The sequence below is a fragment of the Podarcis erhardii genome (genome assembly GCF_964252035.2).
Source record: "Podarcis erhardii genome assembly, chromosome: 4".
NCBI classification, from domain to species: domain Eukaryota; kingdom Metazoa; phylum Chordata; class Lepidosauria; order Squamata; family Lacertidae; genus Podarcis; species Podarcis erhardii.
Genome location: NC_138508.1, coordinates 5,435,258 through 5,454,741, shown reverse-complemented (window position 1 = coordinate 5,454,741; position 19,484 = coordinate 5,435,258). Strand labels below are relative to the sequence as shown.

The 19,484-nt window shown below is 46.8% G+C and overlaps 1 protein-coding gene across 3 annotated transcripts in view; it reads right to left on the bottom strand.

The window, feature by feature from the left end:
- The window catches only part of ARRB1 (arrestin beta 1), a 135,665-nt gene that overhangs the window by 27,363 nt on the left and 88,818 nt on the right, over positions 1-19,484 (bottom strand). For all 3 annotated transcript variants that reach the window (XM_081860551.1, XM_081860549.1, XM_081860550.1), the window contains exons 3-6: positions 9,900-9,960; positions 5,132-5,176; positions 2,742-2,938; positions 1,437-1,496 (exon numbers count right to left, since the gene is read on the bottom strand). In XM_081860551.1, the coding sequence (XP_081716677.1) occupies positions 1,437-1,496; positions 2,742-2,938; positions 5,132-5,176; positions 9,900-9,960 (363 nt within the window). The remainder of the gene's footprint in view (positions 1-1,436; positions 1,497-2,741; positions 2,939-5,131; positions 5,177-9,899; positions 9,961-19,484) is intronic.

Sequence of the window (19,484 nt, the reverse complement as noted above, 5' to 3'; positions counted from 1 at the left end):
AGATCCAACCTCTCCATTCTGAAGGAAATCAGCCCTGAGTGCTCACTGAAAGAACAGATTGTGAAGCTGAGGCTCCAAGACTTTGGCCACCTCATGAGAAGAGAAGACTCCCTGGAAAAGACCCTGATGCTGGGAAAGATGGAGGGCACAAGGAGAAGGGGACGACAGAGGACGAGATGGTTGGACAGTGTTCTCGAAGCATGAGTTTGACCAAACTGGGGGAGGCAGTGCCTGGCGTGCTCTGGTCCAGGGGGTCACGAAGAGTCGGACATGACTAAACGACTAAACAACAACAACCACCCAGATGCTGAGACTCTTGATGTGAATTTCAATCTGCTTCGGCATTTTAAATTGTTGTACTTTTTTAAAACATACGGTTTTAAATTCTTCTCGGTTTTACCGCTTCATCTTTTCGTAAACCGCTTTGAGGTTTGTTCCTACAACCAAGCGGTGTATAAGTACAGTGGTACCTCGGGTTAAGAACTTAATTCGTTCTGGAGGTCTGTTCTTAAACTGAAACTGTTCTTAAGCTGAGGTACCACTTTAGCTAATGAGGACTCCTGCTGCCGCTGTGCCGCTGGAGCACGATTTCTGTTCTCATCCTGAAGCAAAGTTCTTAACCCGAGGTACTATTTCTGGGTTAGCGGGAGTCTGTAACCTGAAGTGTCTGTAACCCGAGGTACCACTGTAGTATGAAAAAAATAAATAATAAATCCTAAACCAGTTTTAAGTTCTGCTTCCCCTTATCTTGACCTGTTGGCCTTAGGAAAAGGCCTCAAAAAGGAAAACTGCCTTGATGATCCTTGGAATCAACACACTATTATTCTAATTATCACTATTATTCTAATAATTATTATTATTCTACCCTTTGACCAAAGTTCACAGGGCAGTGTACAACATTAAAGACATACACAGCATAATAACATGCCCCCCTACATTTAATAGGTCATAGATTATTTTTAATGGCCGAAAGCCTGGGTAAAGAGGAATATTTTCACCTGGCGCCGAAAGACATGTAATGATGAACTGTACAACCCTTAAGTGGACTGAAGTACATTGCATGGCATTGAAATTAATGGCCAGCAAACGGCGCTGTTGTCAACTGTGGTCTCTTAAAGGAACACACCGAAAGAAACAAAAGCCTGCTGAGAGAGCTCCCAAAATAATGCATTAAGGCAGCTTCCCCCAAACTGGTTCATTGGACTACAACTCCCATGATCCCTGTTTGTCAAGCAAGTTTGCAGAGGCTGATGGGAGCTGAAGCCCAACACACCCGGAGGGCACCAGGTTGGGGAAAGGCAGCATGAAGAAAAGAAGGGGCCTCTGCCTTCCGTGCAGGAGCATTACGATGTCTTGAAACTGCCCCAATTTACCAGGGCTGTCGTCGGCACCCTTTCCCTACTCCTCTCTTTATTTCCTTTTCTTTCTTTTTTTACCTTTCCTGTGTCTTCGGGTCCCGGCTGCAACGTCACCGAGCAGGGAAGGTTAGGAAGGATCTGGAACGGGAAAAATGTCCCGCGTAAGGGACAGCGTCACCAGGCTGACCAACAATGCCAAAGTCTGTGTATGTATTAACATTTCATTAAGGGTCCATCTAGGGACGCGGGTGGCGCTGTGGGTTAAACCACAGAGCCTAGGACTTGCCGATCAGAAGGTCGGTGGTTCAAATCCCCGCGATGGGTCGAGCTCCCGTTGCTCGGTCCCTGCTCCTGCCCACCTAGCAGTTCGAAAGCACCTCAAAGTGCAAGTAGATAAATAGGTACCACTCCGGCAGGAAGGTAAACGCCGTTTCCGTGCGCTGCTCTGGTTCGCCAGAAGCGGCTTAGTCCTGCTGGCCACATGACCTGGAAGCTGTACGCCGGCTCCCTCAGCCAGTAAAGCGAGATGAGCGCCGCAACCCCAGAGTTGTCCGCGACTGGACCTAATGATTAGGGGTCCCTTTACCTTTTTAAGGGTCCATCTAGTCGAGCAGCCAGCTCTCACAGCAGCCAACCAGGTGGCTCAAAGCGAAACCCACAAGCAGGATTCGAACTCAAGAGCCCTCTCCCCTTCTATGGTTTCCAGCCATTGGCATTCAGAACCATTGCTGTCTCCGACATGGAGCCAAAGCATAGCCAACCTGGCTAGTAGCCATCATAAGATAGCCCTGTTCTCTTCCATGAATTGTCCAATCCTCTTTTAAAGTCCCCTAGGTATCTGGCCATTGCTTCTTCCAGTGGCAGAGAGTTCCATAGTTTAACTCTACATACATATTTTTATTCATATGCTGCCTTTCTATATAGTTCAAAGCATCATGAAAAAAAAAGACATCATTGCAGCATAGCGTAAGTAGTCAAAAGAAAGAAATGGCACAGCTCCAAAACGTGAGAAACTCTGGATCAGGGCTAAACTCCTGGGGGGTCCCTTGGCTTTCCTGCCAGCCACCTGCCACCATGCTTTTCACTGCCTCCAGTGGCAGAGAGTTCCACAGGCTAATGATGCACCGCAGACAGAAGGGTGGCCTTTTCACAGAATCCTAGAACTGTCTAGGTGGAAGGGGTCCCGAGGGTCATCCAGCCCAACCCCCTTTTACCCGTCCCGCCCAGCAGAAAGCGTGGCCCTTGGGTGGCCAGAAATTTTGCCCAATTGTGAGAATTTTTTGTCGACGAGGTGCAAGCGTCGCCTGGGGTGGGGCGACTGGCGAAGGAGGGCTGGGGGGGAGAGGGGAGCTAAAGGTAGGGGGGAGAAAGTAGGATCCGTACCTCGAAGGTAAAAGGGTAGGCCTGCTCACCGAGCTTCTTAATCAGCCGTTCCTGGAGCCGCGTCAGAGGCTTCTTCTCCTCAGTGACCGGAGGGAAGGCTTGGATGTTGGCGACAAAGAGGTCCTTGCGGAAGGTCAGCCCCAGGACGTCCAAGTCCTCGCGGCCGTAGCGGAAGGCGCAGGTGAGGGTCACGAAAACTGCAAGCGGGGCAGAGAGGAAGGCATGTGGCACAAAGGACAAGACAGAGGGCCGGATGTGGCCCCCGTTGCCCACCCGCGCCCAGGGCTTGTGTCGGACTCGGCGCGTTTCTGCGCTGCCCTCCGAACCCCAAGGCGGCTTTCGAGCGACGCAGCACAACCGCAGAATGAGAAATGGGGCAGCCGCCAACAGCCGAGCTCATGGAGTCATCGGACATTGCCAAGAGGCAGTGTGGTGTAATAATAATAATAATAATAATAATAATAATAATAACGATAATGATATCTTTATTGTCATTGTCCCTTGCAGAACAATGAAATTGAAAAACTACATAAAACTACATAAAAAATACATAAAACTACCACAAAACTACATAAAACTACATAAAACTACATAAAACATTCAAAAACCCCCCAAAAAACCTCTAAAACCCCATTTTAAAATACACTATAATAATAATAATAATAATAATAATAATAATAATAATAATAACGATAATGATATCTTTATTGTCATTGTCCCTTGCAGAACAATGAAATTGAAAAACTACATAAAACTACATAAAAAATACATAAAACTACCACAAAACTACATAAAACTACATAAAACATTCAAAAACCCCTAAAAAAACCTCTGAAACCCCATTTTTAAATACACTATAATAATAATAATAATAATAATAATAATAATAATAATAATAATAATAATAATTTATTTATATCCCGCCCTTCCCAGTTCAAAAAACCGGGCTCAGAGCAACTAACAACAAATTTAAAACACTTAATTGATGCAACAACAAAAAACAGCATAAAATACAATATAAAGCATGAATAACAATAAATTCAGAATTCAAAAATCAATTTAGGGGGGAAATTCATCCAATAAACATTAGATGATCACCAGGGCTAGTTGGCTAAATTAGTCCTATTTGGGCCAGCGAGGAGACCAGGGGAGAATTAGCTGTGGGATGCCAGAGCAGGTAATCTTTATAAGAAGAGGAGGGGGAGGGAAGGAAGGGGAATAAAAGATCAGGCTAAGTTCAAATTGAAAACCAGGCGGAATAGCTCTGTCTTACAGGCCCTGCGGAAGGAAGTTCAATCCTGCAGGGCCCTGGTCTCCTGGGACAGAGCATTCCACCAGGTCGGAGCCATCACTGAAAAGGCCCTGGGCCTGGTGTAGTAGTTAGAGTGCCTGGGTTTGAATTCCCGTTTGGCCACGGAGCACGCTGGGTGTGACCTTGGGTGCTGCCTCTCAGCCTGCCCTACATCGCAGGGTTGTTGTGAGGATGGGAGGAGGACCATGTAGACAAGAAATGAACAAGAAAGCCTTTGCAAGTACAAGACAGCAGAGGGAAGCTTTCCGGGGGCCGCTTTGCCAGGTGTGAGCAAAGCCAGAGGCAAAAGTCAGGTAGTGTAGTGGTTAAAGGTCTGGACTAGGACCCGGGAGACGGGGGTTCAACTCCCAGCTTGGCCATGATGCTCACGAAGTGACCTTGGGCCAGTCACTCGGCCTAACCTACCTCACAGGGCTGTTGTGAGGAGCAAAGAAGCACGTACACCACACTGAGCTCCTTGGAGGAAAATTGGGCAATAAGTAAATAATAAAATACCGTATTTTTTGCTCTATTAGACTCACTTTTTCCCTCCTAAAAAGTAAGGAGAAATGTGTGTGCGTCTTATGGAGCGAATGCAGGCTGTGCAGCTATCCCAGAAGCCAGAACAGCAAGAGGGATCGCTGCTTTCGCTGCGCAACAATCCCTCTTGCTGTTCTGGCTTCTGGGATTCAGAATATTTTTTTTCTTGTTTTCTTCCTCCAAAAACTAGGTGCGTCTTATAGTCTGGTGCGTCTTATGGAGCGAAAAATACGGTAATAAAGCAGGCAACTGGCACAAAACTCACCTTTGCAGGATTCCAGGCGCAGGTCAGAGTTTTCCACCCCTCCCATCGCCCACCTTTCCATCCAGACAAGCAAGGAGGCACTCTGACCATTCAAGGGCCCATTCTAGCCAGTCAAAAGCCTTTTCGGAGGGTGTGGGGCAAGGACTGTGAGGGGTGCGGCTCGAGGAGAGAAGGCGTGGCCTGGGAAGGGGTCCTGACCTGGGGAGGTTCCCAAGAGCCAGACAGAGAGGTCTGGAGGGCCGCATCCAGCCCCAAAGCCTGAGGTACCCCCACACACATAAACGCCGGAGTTACCTTTCCTTTCTTTTAAGTATTCTGGATCGACCAGCACGACGCCATCTGCAAAAGGAACGAGAGGCAGGTATGAAGGCAATGCAGCACTGGTACTTCTGCTCTGCATGGGTTAGTATAGCTTCCCAGCTCTGTCCACGGAAACATAGCAGGCGACACGTCTTGGTTCGATGCAGAGGAACAGTGGGAGTATTGAGAAGTCTCAGAACCCGGGATGTGGGGATGAAAAGGGCTGGGCGATATCTGGTTTCAAGTGCATACAAAAACATCATGTTTTGGATTCAGGTGGGTAGCCGTGTTGGTCTGACGCATTCGGGAAAAAATAAAAATAAAAATGTCCAGTAGCACCTTAGAGACCAACTAAGTTTGTTCTGGGTATGAGCTTTCGTGTGCATGCACACTTCTTCAGATACACTGAAACAGAAGTCACCCACGATAATACAGCAACCGGACTTAACATGGACACTGGTACCAGAGAACCAGTATCTGAAGAAGTGTGCATCCACACAAAAGCTCATACCAACAACAAACTTAATTGGTCTCTAAGGTGCCACTGGAAGGAATTTTTTATTTTTTTAAATTTTGTTTCGACTACTGCAGACCAACACAGCTACCTATCTGTTACTGGCACCAGAGCCTGCAATAAGCCCAGATGCCAACTTTGCTGCCACATACACCCGGACAACACCATTATTGGCCCCAACAACATCACACATACCATCTCGGGACTATTTAATTGCTCATCTTCTAACATTGTGTATGCCATCAAATGCCAGGAGTGTCCTTCAGCTCTCTATATTGGACAAACAAGCCAAACCCTACGCCAAAGGATAAATGGACATAAATCTGATATCAGGAATCACAAGACAGAGAAACCAGTAGGAGGACACTTCAGTCTCCCAGGACATTCTATACAAGATCTCAAAGTAGCTGTCTTATTACAAAAGAATTTCAGAAACAGACTTGAAAGAGAAGTTGCTGAATTACTTATCACTAAACTGAAAACTATGGAGAGACCTGGTCTTAATAAAGATACTGGATTCTTGTCTCACTACACATGCTAAAGCTATTTTTGGCCATCTGCATACTATCCCTTGCTTTTTCCTGTAGGACTAATTGCAGGTGTTAACAGTTTGTCCATAGGTTTACCATACCCACTGGGTCAATCATGCATCTCCAAATACCCTTCTGAGAAAAACCCCACCCCACCCTCCCCCCATATATAGGGTCTGGTGACTTCTGTTTCAGTATATCTGAACAAACAGTATATACCCAGAATAAACTTAGTTGGTCTCTAAGGTGCTACCGGACAATTTATTATTATTATTATTTTGATCATGTTTTCGGGTGGGGGTGGGGTCAGTCTGGATGATGCCTGGAGTCCCTTCCAATGTTTTGGGTCCTGTGCCCAGGGAAGGTTGGAATGTAACAGAGGATGTTGCTGTGCTGCTCAGACATGTTTATTTGCAGGACAATGGCCTTTGCTGTCCTCAACAGCATCCCCAAAGAATAAGCTGGGATGCAAGAGCTGCTACTAAGCAAGAGTGCCCTTCATGCAAATGGCTGGGCCTTTCCTCCAGCCCACTCACCTATCTGCTGGGTAGGAGAAGCCAGAGTGTTGTGTTTGAGCTGAGCTGAAAGCTGGCTGGGAGATGGTGACACCCAGACCTGCTTGATCTGGGCTGGATCCACAGTTGAGACTAATGGAGAAGCAAGGTCTCTTTGGGTGTCAATGCTGTGAGCCCGAGCCTTATGCTCAGGTTTAATGTAAAGGTAAAGGGACCCCTGACCATTAGGTCCAGTCGTGGCCGACTCTGGGGTTGCGGCGCTCATCTCGCTTTATTGGCCGAGGGAGCCGGTGTACAGCTTCCGGGTCATGTGGCCAGCAGGACTAAGCCGCTTCTGGTGAACCAGAGGAGCATGGAAACGCCATTTACCTTCCCACCGGAGCGGTACCTATTTATCTACTTGCACTTGGTGTGCTTTTGAACTGCTAGGTAGGCAGGAGCAGGGACCGAGCAACGGGAGCTCAACCCATTGCAGGGATTCGAACCGCTGACCTTCTGATTGGCAAGCCCTAGGCTCTGTGGTTTATCCCACAGTGCCACCCGCGTCCCTATCATGCTCAGGTTTATATATGTGCAAATAAAACCAGATATCCTAAAGGTGCCAGAGTCTCTGCTGACCTTCCAAGGAACCCAGGTGAGTGCCTGGAACCTTTTGCCACTCATAGATTGGGTGGTTTGTGGCAGTAATTAAAGCTGCCCATATGCAACTGTATCAGGATTTGCCCCTGATATGGAAACCTCAAAGTTCTGAAGCACAGATGAGATGGAGAAGTTTGAGCCTTCCCCCCTCCCCTTCTAAATGCTGAAGCCAATTAATTTCTTAAATGGGGAGAATAGCTCAGGTGGTTAGAGCTTGGTGTTGATAACGCCAAGGTTGCTGGTTCAATCCCCGTATGGGACAGCTGCCAATTCCTGCATTCCTGGGGGTTGGACTAGATGACCCTAAGGGTCCCTTTCCAACTCTACGGTTCTGTGAAGACAGGACAGAACTGAGAGCTGCTGGGGAACGTCAAATCCGCAGGATCAGCTCCCGTCGGAGCAAAGGTTGCTGCAGAGATGAGTCAGGCTTTGCAGATTTCCAGGGTGGAGAAATTAGCAGACAGGAAAAAGCCTTTGCTGCTGGTTCAATGTGCCACCAGAGGAAGGGCGGTAATTAAATAGTGGGTGGTGGTGTGGGGGGCAGAGAACAAAGCAAAACACCCGACATCCGCAACAGGAATCCTCCGGATCAGAGGTGATGGAGGCTCCGTGAAGCCCGCTGGCCTTAATAAATAACCGGAGGAAGCAGAAAGCACCACGCACACAAAGCCGCAGAGCGAGGAACTGTTGGCACTGTTGCAGCATGCGCAATAGGGCTACGGACTCCAGTACGGGCTGTGGCACTTTTGGAGCTAATTGGTGCCAATCAGCTTTAAAACCTGGATCTGTCTGAATTGGCACGGCAGAGAAAAATGAACATTTGGGGGCTCTGCCCGTGGCATCACCTTGCCTCCTATCTAGATGTTTATATTTGGATGATAAACAAGGCAAGCTAAAACTTCCTGCAAGGAATTCTCCACTGAGACACACAAACACAAGGATCCGATTCAGCTTAACGTGTGAGGCAACCAGCCGTTCCATCAGGTTGCGTAGGAGAGGCGAGAACCCAGAACAATGGATTCAAATGAGGGGAAAGGAGATTTTGACTAAACACCAGGAGGAACTTTCTGGCAGTAAGAGCAGTTCAACGGTGGAACAGTCTCCCTCCAGAGGTTGCGGACTCCCCTTCCTTGGAGGTTTTTAAGCAGAGGTTGGATGGTCATCTATCAGGAATTCTTCACCTGCAATTCCTGGACTAGATACCTTCCAATTCAACAATCTGATGATTTCTATGAGAGTGGGAGAGAGGGGGCTGGAGGGCCTCTCCACCTGCTCTGGGCTTAAGCCCAGTGATGTTTAACTCCTCATCTCTCCCTCTATCTTTCCATCCCAAGAACTCTGTAACTAAGAAGCAGCGTGATAGATAGAGCTGTGCCTGAATACAACCAGACTGCATTTTGTGTGAATTATTTCATTCACCCCTTTGGCCAGAGTGGGTTTCTCATCTGCAGCCTAAGTGTGACTCACAGCAGAAGCCTCGAATGCCCCAGACCATGAGTAAGATTTGTGATCTTCCCAGAAACCGAGAGATGAGTGCCACCATCGACACGTGCTTCCTCGGACGACATGAACTGTTTTCACCCTAGCCGGTCCCAGGTCCCAGCCCCACAGGGGCAGCCTGGGAAGCCCCACTGCCTTGCTGAGCTATTTATTTATTTATTTATTTATTTATTTATTTATACCCCAGCCACTCTGGCCGGCTTCTAACAGAATGTTATAATACAATAGTCTATTAAACATTAAAAGCTTCCCTAAACAAGGGCTGCCTTCAGATGTCTTCTAAAAGTCTGGTAGTTGTTGTTCTCTTTGACATCTGGTGGGAGGGCGTTCCACAGGGAGGGAGCCACTACTGAGAAGGACCTCTGCCTGGTTCCCTGTAGCTTCACTTCTCGCAGGGAGGGAACCGCCAGAAGGCCTTTGGAGCTGGACCTCAGTGTCCAGGCAGAACAATGGACACAGCTGCCCTGGACACAGAATTGACCTGCGCCTCCATGGACAGCTGCGAGTCCAGAATGACTCCCAGGCTGCGCACCTGGTCCTTCGGGGGCACAGTTACCCCATTCAGGACCAGGGAGTCCTCCACACCCGCCCGCCCCCTTTCCCCCCGAAACAGTACTTCTGTCTTGTCAGGATTCAACCTCAATCTGTTAGCCGCCATCCATTCTCCAACCGCCTCCAGGCACTCACAAAGGACCTTCACCGCCTTCACTGCGATGCCGCGAAACGACATCACATATGAATGTAAAGAAGAACTGTGACTTTTTAAAGAAGCGGTGCCTGAGGTTGTTGTTGCTTTTCCCCTCCTCCCAGGTAATCTCCCATCTGAGCCCTTCACACCATAGAACAATAGCATCACAGAATTGCAGAGCTGGAAGGAACCACGAGGGTCATCTGGCCAAACCCTCTGCAATGAAGGAATCCTTTCTTGCTTCGGCAAGGCAGCTGCATCGCAGGTCTGTAGGACCATCTCCCGGACCCACGAGACGGATGTCTCAAGAGAACAGCGCCTGAGGGCGGTCTGCGGCACTTCAGCGGGCGCCGGACCCAGCCCAGAGCTCACTTACCCACTGGATCGACGACATCTATGTGGTCCACAAAGTCCCTCTTGCCCAGGTAGACGGTGAGCTGCAGAGAGGAGACACAAAGGCATAAGGCGGCTGTCAGCACCCAGCTGATTCAACAGTAGGGTTTCTCACTATGTTATCAACCAATGTCCGCATGCGCACACAGCCGCGCAAGCGCCATCAGCCATTTAAAATGTGAGCAAAGCAGATGGGCTGTGAGAGGCATGACAGCAGGATCGCATCTAGTGAAAACACGAGGAGGGGCCTTTTCTGCAGTGGGTCCCCGCTCGTGGAATGCTCGCCTGACACCTTCACTATATATTTTCAGATGCTAGGAGAAAACATTCCCCTTCAACCAGGCCTTCAGCCGTTAATACACATAGGGCCTTTTAAAGTGTGTGTGTGTGTGTGATTTTTAATATTATTTGTTTTTATGTTGTAAACTGCTTTGTGGTCTCATGATGAAAGGCGGTATATAGTGGTGGACTTGTATGGTTATAAGCGAGTTTTGGAATAACATATATGACGAATTAAAAAAATTATTTAAACTTAACATCAAAAAAAGGACTGGAGATTTTCCTTCTAGGAATATTACCAACAGAAATAAAGCAAAACACAAGACCACTGTTTATGTATTCAATCATAATACACAATTATGATTGCAAGAATATTCGTAGCCAGAAGTTGGAAATGTGAAACAATACCAACAATAATAGACTGGCAAACACTCATGGTAGAGTATATTCACTTAGCGAAGCTGACCGGAAAAGTTAGGGGAGTCCTAAATCAAAAAGTATATAGAGAATGGATATTATTCATGGAGTATATAAGATCACACTGTAAAAATGAAACTATCCTGGCAGAATTGAATGATACTTGTGTATAATAAATAAATGGGAAAAAATATCTTAGAAGAATATGTAGGAAAAGCTCTAAAATAAACTGTGCAATAAAATCAAGATATTAGAAAAAGTACGATGAGAATGATTGGACGTTTTTGTTCCAGAAGACTTTATTGGTCATGATATGATAATACAACCGATATTCTTTTATTTTAACGTTAACTCTTTTTTGCTCTTTATTTTTATTCTTGTTATTCTTTTTTTCATTTTCGTGTGAAACTCTGTTGTAACCATTTGTAATGTATTTGATAGTATTTTAAATCAACAAAGATGTTTATTAAAATTTCAAAAAAAGGTGGTACAGTGGTACCTTGGGATGTGAGCGGGATCCGTACCGGAGACCCGTTTGCATCCTAAACAGAACATAAGACGCGACTGCGCGGGTCGCGTTTGGCCGCTTCTGCGCATTACGTCATTTGACTGTGCATGCGCGAGCGGTGAAACCCGGAAGTAACGCACTCCATTACTTCCGGGTCGCCGCGGAACGCAACCCGAAAATACTTATCCTGAAGCGTATTTATCCCGAGGTATGACTGTATATAACTTTAATGAATAAATACATAATCTAAACAAGTAAATAATAAATAATCCCACAGTCAGAAGCAGCAATGCTTCTCAGTGTCAGTTGCTGGAGAAGAGAATTGCTCTTGAGTTTGAATCCTGCTTTGAGGGTTTCCCATAGTGGGCATCCGGTTAGCCACTGTGGGAGGAGGATTCTGGACTCAATGGGCCACTGGCCTGATCCAACAGGCTCTTACTTTCTTGTAAAACACCACACGCAGCAATTGCACATAACAGCAACCACTGCTGCCACTTCAATGGGGCACAGAAATCTGTCCCATCCCAACCATTGAGCCAGCGTCATCCCTGGCTGGCAGCAACTCTCCAGAGTTTTTAGAAAGCAGTTCGTAGGAACATAGGAAGCTTCTGAGTTAGGCCACAGGTCCATCTGCCTCAGTACTACCTACACTGGCTGGCAGCAATGGGTTGGGGGGTCTCCACAATCCCTACCTGAAGATGCCACTGGGGGTTAAGGCTGGGCGATATCTGCTTTTCAGCTTTGTGATCTATCACCATCTAAACACTGTGACATAACTGATATAGGATTTGCATCATCAGTGTCCAGGGCAGCTGTCTCCCAGCTCCATCTGGTACGCAGGATGAGACCCCTCCTGCCTGTGGACTGTCTCGCCAGAGTGGTGCATGCTCTGGTTATCTCCCGCTTGGACTACTGCAATGCGCTCTATGTGGGGCTGAAGATGACCTGGAAACAACAACTAATCCAGAATGTGGCAGCTAGACTGGGGACTGGGAACGGCCTTCAAGACCACGTAACACCAGTCCTGAAAGATCTACATTGGCTCCCAGTACATTTCCAAGCACAATTCAAGGTGTTGGTGCTGACCTTGAAAGCCCTAAGCAGCCTCAGTCCAGTATATCTGAAGGAGCGTCTCCACCCCCATCGTCCAGCCTGGACACTGAGGTCCAGCTCCGAGGGCCTCCTGGCAGTTCCCTCATTGCGAGAAGTGAGGCTACAGGGAACCAGGCAGAGGGCCTTCTCGATGGTGGCACCCGCCCTGTGGAACGCCCTCCCGTCAGATGCCAAGGAAATAAACAACTACCAGACTTTTAGAAGACATCTGAAGGCAGCCCTGTTTAGGGAAAGTTTTTAATGTCTGATGTTTTATTGTATTTTTAATATTTTGTTGGAAGCCGCCCAGAGTGGCTGGGGAGACCCAGCCAGATGGGCAGAGTATAAGTAATATATTATTATTATTACCTTGGGATGCGAACGGGATCCGTTCTGGAGCCCTGTTTGCATCCCAAATGGAATGCAAGACGTGACGGTGCGTCGTGTTTTGCCGCTTCCGCGCATGGGCGTGACGTCATTTTGAGCGTTTGCGCATGCGCGAGCGGCAAAACCCAGTAGTAACATGCTCCGTTACTTCCGGGTTGCTGCGGAGCGCAACTTGAACGCTCTCAACCTGAAGCACATTCAACTTGAGATATGACTATTATTACTATTATTATTATTATTATTATTATTATTATTATTATTATTATTATTGACATATTGGCAGGTCAAAAATTATGAATCCGATATCACAATATGGACTTCAAACCTGTTTCTGGCGATATTTTGATATATCACCCAGTCCTACTGGGGTCTGAACCTGCATGCAGACAAACTGTTCCACTGTTTACCCAAACCTCCAGTTCTCTGCTGGAGATTCCGAGGGTAGGATGTGGGGTCTCTTATATGCCCAGCCTGCGCTCTGCTGCTGACATTTGCTGCCAAGTTACTCCCAGAGTAAGGAGGGCTTTGCTAATAAAAATTGGGCAGGGGTGAGCTCTGCTCTCTGTAAACTCTTCCTCGATCAACTTCAAATTAAAACGACAAAAACAACAGCTTTGAAGAAAGGAGGGCAGACTAACAAAGGCAACCTAAGCTGAGCACTTCTTTGGCGGACAGATGGCTCCGAGAGGAGCTTAAGGGAGAATTTGCATGATCTTCCCTACTGCTGTGCTGGACCATGTCTAGTTTTCAGAGGCTCATCCATCTTACGCAGCATTTAGGAAGAAAGATTTACAAGGCTTGTGGCGGAAAACCAGGCAGGCTTTGTTCAATTCCCGCTTTATAGCCGTCCGGCCCTAATCGCTCAGTTACCCGCCAGCAGCCAAAACGGGCCTGTGTGCTCTTAGTTCCATAAAACTGTAGAGCTGGATGGGACCCAAAGGGTCATCCATCTCAACCCCATGGGATCACAGGAATCGGCAATGGAGGGGAATGGTTTCTTGTAAACCTGGCAAAGATCAGCCTTCCCCCAGGGCTCCAAAGCAGCTTTATCCGGGTTTTGCAAGTCTTTATGGCCACCAAGAGACTTAAGCTCCATGCCTGGAAGGATAAACACTGTTTATTACTCAATGGTCAGAAGACTTTCAATGCCTACAGTTCAACACACTTTCTAGAAACCTCAATTTTGCTCAGAGCCAGGGGACTGGGGGTGATGAGTGGTCAGAGGGAGAAGACAGGAAGGAGGAGGTGTTGGAAGCTGAAGAGGCAACAGGGTTTAGTGAGCTGGGAGAGTCTTTGACAGACAGCAGTCCAGAATCAGTGGCAGAAGGGGAAGCTGGAGAATAGGGGGGCAGACAGGCAGCAAGGAATCTGGCTGGTGAAGAAGTCAGGCTTTCCCCCACTCTTGGTGCGACCAGCTCCCATCCCTGCTGGTTTCCCAGAACCAGAAGAGGTATGAAGAGGGAGGAGCAGAGAGAGAAAGGATGGCTGAAATATACTCGGAGTCGAGTGTGGATTCCATGCTCTTTATTCAGCTCATAGTAGTGAGGAATACAAGTCCCCCCAAAGTGTCTGCTTTATATACATTATTACACAATGGGCTCCATGTGATTGGCTAATTCCGGGATTCTCCTGTAGGCCAATCAGGTTGCGGATTCACTTCCACCTGGAGCTGGATTGGGTGGCTCCTGCGGACCAATCAGACTGTTGCATTCTGGATCCTATTGTTCTAGGACCAATCAGACTGCTGCATTTTGTTTTTGTTTTTTTAAAAAAATAATTTTTATTGGGTTTTTACATTTTATAACAACAAACACACACACAAAGACAAGAACACACAAACACACAAATACAATTACATACCCTAATTTTCTTTACCCACTTTCATTGACTTCCCCCCACCCCCTCCTCTTACATCCCAGTTCCAAAATTAATTCAGCAAGTTCTTACCTAACCTCTTAAAGATATTCATATTGTTTTTAAAAATTAAATTCTTTTCGTTTATCTATATTCAACTTATCCAATTCTCTTATAATCATTAATTTCTTTTTTTTTAAGGTCGATCTAACTTCCCCTCCACAAATTTTCCCTTTATTCTATTAATTATAGGTCACATTGACCAAGTAAAACAAAACAAAACATTTTATAGTTCTATTCTCTCCCCCCCCCGCCCCGGTTTCTGTCCCTTCCCAGACAAATGTCTAAAAAAAAACAAACAAAAAATAGTTCTTAGCCCGGATTCCTCACATCCGAGGCGTCTGATTCTCTGTCAGTCCCTCTCTGCCAACTATGTTGGTAGTTCTCTTTGTTGGTCCTAAGACCCCGAAGGAGTTCAGTCAGAGTCACATCATATTTTCTTTCATCCAGAATGTTAAAGAGTGTTTGCTGCGATTCACTTCCACCTGGAGCTGGATTGGGTGGCTCCTGCGGACCAATCAGACTGTTGCATTCTGGATCCTATTGTTCTAGGACCAATCAGACTGCTGCATTTTGGATCCTATTCAACTCAGTACATAACAATGGCAGAGTCCTCACTGCCTCTTGCAGGAGAGAGTTACACAGTTCCAACTATGTGCCGCGTGTAGACGTCTTCTTCCCCAGTGGCATCAGCTGCCACCAGAAGCATCAACCTCACCAAGGCTAGGCGATAGGTGGTTTTTAGCAGCGTGATATATTGCCAGCTAAGCATTGCGATATATTGATCGCAACGTCTGAAATAAGGATGGAGCTATATAGAGGCATTCGCTGGCTGCACGGTTCCACCCACATTGTGATTCTCGGCCCCGCTGCAGGACGCAGGGAGAGCTGAGCCGGCTGAGCTAGCGGGGGCTGCCGGAATAGAGAGACACATTTTCTTTTTTTCTAAACGATTTTTATTGGATTTATGTATAATCACATTACGTAACATCATAACCCTCTTGTTTTCTCTCTTTGGCTCGACTGAGCTCAACAACTTCTCTTCCTCCCGTCTGATGGTTTACAAAATTAAACTTTACATCTTTACATTTTGCTTCGTTTCCTATCCTTGTTGTATCATTACCTAAAATATTATATTACTCAACCTGAATAGGTAGCAATTTCACCTTACAGATCTGCAGATAACCCTGCTAATGATGTCAATTGCTTACAGTTGTCTTTCAAATATAATATAAATGTGTTCCAGTCCTTTCGGAATGCTTGGTCTCGCTGGTTCCGGATTCTTTCCCCGAGTTTCGCCAGTTCTGCAAAGTCCATCATTTTCAACTGCCACTCTTCCTTTGTTTGGAGCACCTGTTGTTTCCATCTTTGGGCTAACAAAATTCTTGCTGCACTTGTTGCACAGAAGAATAATTTTTTATCTTGTCTCGGTATCTCTCTACCCACTATTCCCAATAAAAAAGCTGCTGGTTTTTTTAAACAAAGGTGTTTTTAAACATTTTCTTTAACTCATTATATATCATTTCCCAGAATGCTTTTACCTCTTTACATGTCCACCACATATGATAAAAAGTACCTTCCTTCTCCTTACATTTCCAACATTCATTTTTTGTTCTATACATGTTGGCACATCGTGATTTTTTCAGAGAAGACACACATGCCACGATTCGCAATACATTGGCAGGTCCAAAATTATGAGGCAGGTTATCACGATACACACTTCAAACCGGTTTTGGATGATATATTGATAGATTGTTGTTGTTTAGTTGTGTCCGACTCTTCGTGACCCCCTGGACCAGAGCACGCCAGGCACTCCTGTCTTCCACTTCCTCCCGCAGTTTGGTCAGACTCATGTTTGTAGCTTCGAAGACACTGTCCCACCATCTCATCCTCTGTCGCCCCCTTCTCCTTGTGCCCTCCATCTTTTACCAACATCAGGGTCTTTTCCAGGCAGTCTTCTTTTCTCATGAGGTGGCCAAAGTATTGGAGCCTCAGCTTCAGGATCTGTCCTTCCAGTGAGCACTCAGGGCTGATTTCCTTCAGAATGGATGCGTTTGATCTTCTTGCAGTCCATGGGACCCTCATGAGTCTCCTCCAGCACCAGAATTCAAAAGCATCAATTCTTCGGCGATCAGCCTTCTTTATGGTCCAGCTCTCACTTCCATACATCACTACTGGTGAAACCAGAGCTTTAACTAGACGGACCTTTGTTGGCAAGGTGATGTCTCTGCTTTTTCAGATGCTGTCTAGGTTAGTCATTGCTTTTCTCCCAAGAAGCAGGGGTCTTTTAATTTCATGACTGCTGTCACCATCTGCAGTGATCATGGAGCCCAAGAAAGTAAAATCTCTCCCTGCTCTCACTCACTGATAGATTGCCCAGGCCTAAACCTCACTAACATCAGGACCAGACTTGATGCAGACTATCTTCCTGCTTAACCGGTACGTGAAACCCTCAGTTGTGGGGGTGTCTGCTGAGCGCAGAGTGCCCATGAGGCTGCCATAAGAAGCCGCCCCAGTGGAGAGGGAGGCAGTGCAGGATAGGGCCCTTCGGAAACAGCGACAGGCACTCCAGGAATCGCTCCTGGTGCAGAGGCAGTGAGTCATCCACTTGATTCAAATTCAAATGCAGACCTTGCCTTCCTCCCTTCCAGCCTCCAGGAAGGCTAGAGATAAGCAGTCCATGGAAGGCCAGAGAGCTCCTCTCAAACCTTTATGCGCTGCCTGAACAGGACCACATTAAAGGGTTTTAATCACAGGGGCGGCTACATCAGGCGCATCATTAAAAACAATTACGAGCCCAGCTCTCAAGTGGGAAGGGAGAGAGAAGCAGGTGTGGAAAGGGGCATCAGCAGGTACCCTCGACTCTCTTTTTTAAAGATATGCTTTTCAAGTTTATACATTTCACTAATTTCACAATCATTTTGACATTTCAAAACTTGGCTTCCTCCCCCCCCCCTCTTTCTGCGGTTCCTTAAATTTATTTTTAATATCTTCTGCACGTCCAAACTGACTTAATTTGCTCATTTATTCGTCTTCTTTAAATATAAACTCTTATGAAACGGCAGGTTATTACAATAGTCTTGCCAATGTTCTTATCTGCTCACAGTTTATCTGTGAGTATTCAATAAACCATTTCCAGTCTTTTATTAAAAAAAGGTTTTTATCTTGAATTTCTTATCCTTCCGGTAAGTTTTGCCGTTTCTGCATATTCCACAAATTTTTGTATCCGTTCTTCCTTTACTGGGGCTTTTGCTTCTTTCCATTTTTGGGTGAGTAACATTCTTGCCATTGTAGTAACATATATGAATAAGTTTCTATACAGGTTAAGTAGTTGTGGCCCTGTAATTCCCAAAAGCTTCTGGGGTTTTTTGGGGGGAGGGGGGGTTCAACAAAGGTTATTTTCAACATCCTTTTTGTTTCATTATATATCATTTCCTAGCAAGCTTTTACCTAATTCAAAGTGTTGGTGCTGACCTTTAAAGCCCTAAACGGCCTCGGTCCAGTATACCTGAAGGAGCGTCTCCACCCCCATCATTCTGCCCGGACGCTGAGGTCCAGCGCCGAGGGCCTTCTGGCGGTTCCCTCACTGCGAGCAGCAAAGCTACAGGGAACCAGGCAGAGGGCCTTCTCAGTAGTGGCGCCCGCCCTGTGGAACGCCCTCCCACCAGATGTCAAAGCGATAAACAACTACCTGACATTCAGAAGACATCTTAAGGCAGCCCTGTTCAGGGAAGTTTTTAACGTGTGATATTTTACTGTATTTTTTGTTTCTATGGAAGCTGCCCAGAGTGGCTGGGGAGGCCCAGCCAGATGGGTGGGGTATAAATAATAAATTATTATTATTATTACTATTATTAGCACAAGAACCACATATGAATACTCTTGACTCTTAAGCCCAGCTGCGGGAAGCTGCCCTAGGATGAGTCAGGCCACTGGGCTGCCCAGCCCAGGACTGGCAAGAATGGAAAGGGACCCCCAAGGATCATCCAGTCCACTGCTCTTGCAATGCAGGAACCGGAAGAAGAAGAAGAAGAAGAATAATAATAATAATAATAATAATAATAATAATTTATTATTTTATTTTCACCCTGCCCATCTGGCTGGGTTTTCCCAGCAACTAAAGCATCCAAGATCTCGTGAGATCTGGTGCTTGACCGCTGGGGGACTCTTCCAACTTGACGATTCTACAATCAGCCATCTAGCAGGGCTCTTTGCATTGCACCTGCTCCCCTTATTCCCCCAGACTCTGTCTCCATCTCCCCCTTCCCCAGCCCCCCCCCCCCCGGCTTCAGCATCAGCCGTACGAAGCGCGATAGTCTTGCTTTTGCAAAGCCCCAGGAATTCCAGGCGTGGCTGATTAGCTCCCTGACCCTGCAGTTCATCCAATTAGGTTATTGAATAAGCCTCCATCTCAATCACATTTCGAGGGCTTGGGCTCGGGAGGCGGCTGCATGACTCACCGTCGCCGGCAGCCGACATCTGGGAGGAAAACAACTCCGGTTATCAAAAGAGTCGCCTGCTGACGAATCTGCCTTGCGAAGGACACCAGGGGTGGCTCAAAATCTCTTTGAAGGCCAAGCTCCAGCTGTGAATGCAGCTCAACGGCAACCTTGGAACGACCTCCGCCAGGAAGGTCTGTCTGCCCCTGGAGAGGCCTGGGTCACCGTCTGTCAGCCCAGGTGGGCAGACACCTGCTTCTCTGTTCAGGAGAGGCACCCATGTGGGAATTGAAAAGTCAGCGTCTCTCAGCCGAGCCTACCTCGCAGGGTGGTTGTGAAGGTGTCATTATCATGCAAGAAGGATTCGAGTGCATACCAAAACATCATGTTTTCGGTTTGGGGTGGGGTCAGTCTGGATGATGCCTGGAGTCCCCTCCAATGTTTTGGGTCCTGTACCCAAGGAAGGTTGGAATCTAACAGAGGATGTTGCTGTGCTGCTCAGACATGTTTATTTGTAGGTCTTCTTCTTCTT